Source organism: Gossypium arboreum, chromosome 10 (genome assembly GCF_025698485.1).
Source record: "Gossypium arboreum isolate Shixiya-1 chromosome 10, ASM2569848v2, whole genome shotgun sequence".
Classification (NCBI taxonomy): Eukaryota; Viridiplantae; Streptophyta; class Magnoliopsida; order Malvales; family Malvaceae; genus Gossypium; species Gossypium arboreum.
In genome coordinates this window covers 23,489,045-23,495,727 of record NC_069079.1, presented here as the reverse complement: position 1 = coordinate 23,495,727, position 6,683 = coordinate 23,489,045, and the positions used below count along the sequence as shown (strand labels likewise).

Genomic DNA, 6,683 nt, shown 5'->3' with positions numbered 1-6,683 from the left:
AAAACCTAAAAATTGCAATTTTTCGTAGTTTAGTGTGCAATTCTGTGAAATCGACACGATCTATTATGCGCCCTTGTGGTCTAGCTATGCGGAATGGTTCAACCTGTGTGACTCCTATAGCTTGCTCCGACGCTCCAATTTTCACTCGTTTTTTGCTGCATTTGCTCTCAAGTACTTTATTAAGCATTAAAGTATGAATATAAAGGATTAGAAATATAAAATTCACAATTAACATTAGATAATCATCCAAAAACGTATTAAGAATGATGTTAAAATATGTTACTTTTAGCATTTATCACCGTTCATGAGAATAGAGTACATTTTATGGTCAATTGTTTACTTCTTTAAAGAACAACCAAGACGAGGTGATTAATATTGCTAGATAAATCTCTTTTCTCTTTGTTTTATCCGGACAATCTACCCAATGCATGCAATTAATGAGTATCTGAAAATTTTGGATAATAATACTTAAAATTAGGATGTAGTTGCCAAGAAATGAAATATTCAACAATCCAGCATAGGTTAGAAGGACCTAGCCATATGTTCTTGTCTATGGCAACTTGAAACTTGGGTGCTGCAGTTGCATGTGACTGGGGACCTCATGATTCAAGAGGGTGTTTAAATAGACTGCGTGTCACCCATAAACAGGCAAGTTAAACTAATCTATTGAGCGCAAAGCCCCCATTAATTAGTGTGGCTTTGGTTTTATTCTCTGTTGTTTCTCTAAAGCTACCAACAATCCATGTGCGTCATCTTCCCTACCTTTAGCTTCTTGTTCCTTTTTTAGAAGTAAAGAATCTAACTTTTATCTATATCCAGAGATCCAGACATAGCCTGCAGCAGTTTTAATCATGGAGCTTCTTCTGGCACCGCATGTGAATAGCAATCACCTCGGCCCACCTCCACTAATTATTTTACTCTCTTCACCACCCTGCCCTTGTAGTTATCAGAGTTCGCTATATATGCACACACATGAAATTAATCCTCCTATTCCTAAAGTGAAAGTTAAAGAGGACCAATGAACACTAGTTCCGTAGCTTGCAGCCAGTCATGGTAATAAATCGTTGGCTGATCTTGTGTTTGATATTATTAATATTGCATGCCTCTGTTGAAGCTATGGTTTAAGTTTGAGTGTTCATATTTCTGGCATTTAATTTAATTTGGTTGTGAAAAGGAGCATCAGCGAGGAGTCTCTAAGGAGATACGTGCACTTTGCAAGTGAGAGCTGTGTGCAGGAGTTGTTAATGTCGGCTTCCAGTGATTGTGGGGATGGATGGAAGATCCTCCTCACCCTTGACAATGGAGTAGAGATATCCAAACGCAGGTCTGGCTCTCTTCACATTTTCCGTAGTCGCTGCCTGCTCAGATCTGTCTCACCCCAGCAATTCATCACCGTTGCCAATGCTATAGATGCTGCCAAGGTCATTTTTTATTCTTTTGTTTTACATTAATTGGTGGCATTAGCTAGGTATTATAACTTTTTTTTTTCATTTTCTGTAAAATATATGTGTTCCTCGTATACTAAACTATGAATTTTAATGAAATATCCCTTTTCCTTAAATATATGAGTTGTCATACACTCTGAATGTACCCTATTAAAGAAATTAATGAGTGTAATCAGGCAAGGGTGTGGAAATGGTAGTAATGATTGAATTCAACATAAATATTAAAATTTGGTTATTGTGGACAGCAATGGGACCCTGACCTGGTAGATGCCAGATATATAAAAGACGTTGAAGATAACTTAAGCATTATTCGTCTCAAGTTTGGAGAAAACTCCAAGGCTTTGTTCAGAAAAAGAGAATTCATAGTTTACGAGCGACGTGAAAGCATGGAGGATGGCACTGTGGTTGTAGCAGTGGCGTCACTGCCAAAGGAAATAGCAGCTGGATTGCTTCCAAAGCCAAATAATGCAATTAGAGGGTTATTGGTGCAGTCAGGGTGGGTTGTGGAGAAGCTTGATGATTTAAACTCCTGTCTTGTTACTTACGTCCTTCAGGTATATTCTTTCCTTTTTCACAAAAAAAACATAAGGAGCAGGTGAGGTGAGTATATATAATTCTGTGTATTGTAATTATGGTGATGCAGTTAGATCCTGCAGGATGGCTCCCCAAGTGTTTTGTGAATCGACTCAATACCAAGTTAGTTATGATCATTGAAAATCTTAAGAAACTGGTTCAAACTACCCCACCATGAGTGAGTGAGTCAATTTTTTCTTTTACCATCAATGGACAAAAATGAAGTTTTTTATTAATATATATATTCAATTCCCTACTCCATCCTTCTTTCTCTACCATTCAAGTTTTAAAGATTTCTAATGGTCCTTGTACTTTCTTGATTTTTCTTTAATATCTTACTGCCACGTCGATACTATCTTAGGTAAATTTTTCATTACCAAAACTCAATTATACCGGATGTATTTTCAATTTTCTAAAATAGATTTACTAAATATTAAAGATTTTCAAAATTTGTAAGAAATCTTAAATCAAGATTCCACTAATTCAATTTATCTATTCATATCCTACGCTTTTTTTAGAATTTCTCCTAATGTTGCTTTATTTCGTACATATTGTCTCACTAATCACTATAAAATGAAAAGAAAAAAAACTAAACTCCAAAATATCTTCTTCTTTTTTTTTTAAATTCTAATATTTTATATTTTACATGAGTAAAAATAAATTATATATTGTGGAGTGTACCTCGCATTTCGGTTGAATAGATTGTGACGTCGTGATGAGAAAGAGCCGATGTCACGTTGACACGAATGCATGGCGTCCCGACGAGCCAAACATGACACCAAGATGTGGCGATGTGTTTCCTACTCAACCAGATTTCTTCTTCTAGTTAAACTCTATATTTTCCCTATCTAACTCTGATTATTTTAGGGGTGTTTTAGTCATATTTTCACACGAATTTCAACCTATAAATAGTCCCTTTAGCAACCCTAGATAGTTTAGAACAACAACAAAATTAAGATGGAGTTTGTGGAAATTTCGGGAAATCTTTGTATTTCGGGCTCAGTATTTATTTATTTCTCCATCTTATGCTCCCTTTTCAGTTTTTATCGATTTTAGTAAAGTTTTTGTTATCCATGATTTTTTATACTATTCGAAAAGGTTTTTCCACGTAAATATTTGTATCTAATTTTTTCGATTTTTCTAAGCTTACAATGGTAAGAATAGACATATTTAAATAATATATGAATATGTGAGACATTTAATAAAGAGTGGAGTACTTGTTTTGGAGTACATGAGTTCTGAAAGGAATCTAGTTGATCCTCTAACCAAAGGGATAAGTAGGAAAATGATTCTTCATTCGTCGAGGGGGATGGGTCTTAAGCCCACTGGTTGAGGAATTTATGGTGGATATCCAACTTAGTTCTCTAAATTTAATGAGGTCAAACGAAACCATAGAAAGACTCATAGTGTACACTTTACATATCCTTATGACAAATGCATAAGATGAAGTTTTTACTCTTAACGAATTCGTAGTTCAAGGCTTGGGTGCTCATATTGAGATGGACTTGATGAATTCATCAACACGTGGGGTTGAGTTTATTACTCTTAATTAATTCGTATCCTAAAGTTTGGGTGTTCCTATTGAGACGGATTTGCTGAATTCACCGAATTTAAATTTGAGAGGATGAATGTACTAATTTCTCTTAATGATTTCATAGTCCTGATTCATGTGGTCTATATTAAGATAGTCTTGATGAAATCACTTATGCAAGTGTGAAAAACTAGTCACCTTCTGTGAAAGACATTGGACAGTCTTTCTAGAACACTCATTAGTATCCTAAGGTGTATTGGCTAAAACTTGTTGATCTATCGAAGCACATTAATTGGATCTAATATTAGTCGTGTGTCATTAGTTAACCCCTATCTTAACAAGTTCAAGATTTGTTCACTTGTTAAAAAGAAGAATCATTCATTTCACTACATACTAGCTCAAATCCATAAGATATTAGTGCTTAAGCGACTAATTTCATTGTTTCTCTCCTTACATTTTATCTTTTTCTGTGTTTACAAAAATTTTCAATTCTCTTGTATTAGTGGAGGAATATTGGTAATGCAAAAATCTAACCGTTATAATATGATCGTTGGAATCTGACCGTTACATTATGGACGTTGAAATTTGACCATTGCAATATGGACGTTGAATTTTTGGGATCATTTTGCCCCTTTGAGAATCCTATAAATAAGATTCATTTCTCCTCATTTTTACAAGTAACAAATCAGAGTCTCTATCACTCTTCTTGTTTCCCTCATCATTCTTTATTATTTTACTAAATATTATATTAAAGGAAGTTTGTCTAGGAGTTTGGGTTTTAAGTGGGACCGTTTGTGATCCTTCCAAACTTTCCTAGTAATTGATCTTAGTGTGATTTTTTTCTGGGCAAATTTTCTACTACCTTTAAAATTATTTTTGATATTATTTTCTATAAACTGAAGAAGAACAATATCAAATTTTTTTGTATCTTTCCCATTCGGGTAGACAAATTTGGAATCATTGTGTTAACCTTGGGGGGCGAGGTCCATTTTCGATTACACCGATCAGGGCAAAATCACTTCTAAAGCAGTAGTTTTCCACGACGTAATATTTATTTATTTATTTTTCCCTTATTAATTGTATTTGTCCGTGCTAAGTCTTTATTTTGTAATAGGAATTGTCCAACAATAACCAAAAATACTTGTATTTTAAAATGATACAATTTAAAATGCTAGCATTCTAAAAATCTCCAAAATTTTAAAATTTCTTGTCCAAACATACTTTAATTTTAAAGTTTATAATTTTTTTTTTAAATCCTAGAAATATTACCAAAGAGTTACTCCAACAACAACAATTCGGTATAATTAAAATTCTCTTTTATGGATATTCCTTTTATTAAAAAAGCAAAATATTCTTGCAAAAAAAACATAAGTATGTAAATAGTAGACTGTTAATAGGTTGGGCTACCCGTCCAGGCTTAAAGGTATGCTCAAAATTTGGAAGGGTTTGGATAAAAATATTGTGTTCAAAAAATAGGTTTGGGTTAAAAAAAATAAGCCAATTTAAAATATGAATATTTGAGTTTGAACATTTAAGACTCGAGCTTGGTTTGGCCCTGTCCACTTTTCATGTTTAATGTTATATATGTTATGTAATTTATAATACATAAATTTATAATATTATATAATACTACTCAAATGTAAATATTAATTTTTTTAAAAATGATTATATATAAAACTCTAATAAATAAAAATAAATAAAATAATTAAATATTAAAATAATATAAATATATACTTTTAAAATTTTTAAAAATAATATAGGCAAGCCTAAAATGAGTTTAAACTAACCATTTACAAATATGAAAATGTTTAAGCAAAATTTTAAGTCCATATTTCAAAAAGAATTAGACTTAAACAAATATAAAATATATTAATATCATACTTAGGCTTGACTCAAATCCAACATGACCCATAAACACTACTAAAATATTGTAAATTTAGAAGAGAGAATTCAAATTCAAATTGAAGTCACAGAAAAGATGACTAACAACAAATATTAACAATATATTAAAATTTATTTGTCATATATTTTAATTATTTAAAAATATTTAAATTTTATTTTTCATATATTAAAATATTAACAACAAATTATAATAAATTATTTTTATATTCTTATTAAAATATCAAAATATTAATTAATTTAAACATTATTTAAATGTTTATTTGTTATTTTATAACACTATGTTTAAAATGGATATTTTATTATTTTAAAATATTTTTGACATCAATATTAAACACTTAAATATTAAACTACCAAATTTTTAAATGTATTTCTTAAAATCACTTCTCCAAAGCACTCCTTAAAAGCAATTCTTAAAAGTAAGACTAAACTAGGCCAAAGAGGAAAGAGAATTATTTTTATAAAAAGAGCAAGTGTGAGTTGGATCTAGCATAATTAATAATTTTAAGATGTTTAAAATAATAAGATTTTCACAAATATAAAAATTATCTCATGTAAAATTGGAATCAATCATTAGATTTGATAAAAAAGAACACCATTGTAAATAAAGTTTTACCTCTTCATCTTCTTTTTTTGGTCACGCAAACTTCAATGACAAACGTTATAGATTATTATTAGTTTTATGTGTATAACCTTAATAAATAGAAATCTTTTTTTTTAGTACGTTCATTAAATGAACATAAGTGATTTAATATGTACTAAAGTAAATAATTTAATCACTTTAAATTAAGTTATTTGATTTTAGAATTGATCTATAAAATGGGTGAAACTCTTATATACTCTTACTTGGCCCAATAAATAAAATGTAAACTTTAATAGCATAAATGTTGAGCATGTGTGACAAAATATAATATTCATAATCACTACCATATTACAATGAATTGCAAATGTAAATTATGAGAGTTGTATATAGTTTAAGTCATATACTACAACATTACAAGTTAATGTAACATGTCTTTAAATAACATAAATATCACATCTTGGCTAATATTATAATCCTTTTTTAAATAATTTCAAATAAATTGTGTGTACACAAACACGATAAACAGAAAATATGTTAATTTTATATCAAAAACATAGTAACTGACTCAAAGTGTCAAATTATCATAAGATCAATTCTATGTACATGTTTTTATAAATGTCTTTGGTTATAAGCTTTTAGTTAACAAATCTAT

At 30.3% G+C, this 6,683-nt stretch overlaps 1 protein-coding gene across 2 annotated transcripts; it reads left to right on the top strand.

The window, feature by feature from the left end:
* The first annotated feature begins 654 nt into the window (after positions 1 to 654).
* On the top strand, positions 655 to 3,131 carry LOC108466920 (uncharacterized). 2 transcript variants are annotated; one of them, XM_017767303.2, is made up of 4 exons: positions 655 to 1,053; positions 1,184 to 1,421; positions 1,691 to 1,999; positions 2,089 to 3,131. In XM_017767303.2, exons 1-4 carry the CDS (start codon positions 1,019 to 1,021, stop codon positions 2,194 to 2,196), a joined length of 690 nt encoding a protein of 229 aa, XP_017622792.1. In that variant the 5' UTR covers positions 655 to 1,018; the 3' UTR covers positions 2,197 to 3,131. The 2 variants fall into 2 exon arrangements, with proteins under 2 accessions (XP_017622792.1, XP_017622788.1); XM_017767299.2 differs by having other exon boundaries at positions 660 to 1,053; positions 1,175 to 1,421.
* Positions 3,132 to 6,683: the final 3,552 nt, after the last annotated feature.

Excerpts from the sequence above, each read along its gene's own strand:
- LOC108466920 (XM_017767299.2), top strand. The coding sequence starts at position 1,019 with ATGAACACTAGTTCCGTAGCTTGCAGCCAGTCATG. Across the intron at positions 1,054-1,174 it reads GTAGCTTGCAGCCAGTCATG|GAGCATCAGCGAGGAGTCTC; the intron begins GTAATAAATCGT and ends GGTTGTGAAAAG. Across the intron at positions 2,000-2,088 it reads TTGTTACTTACGTCCTTCAG|TTAGATCCTGCAGGATGGCT; the intron begins GTATATTCTTTC and ends ATGGTGATGCAG.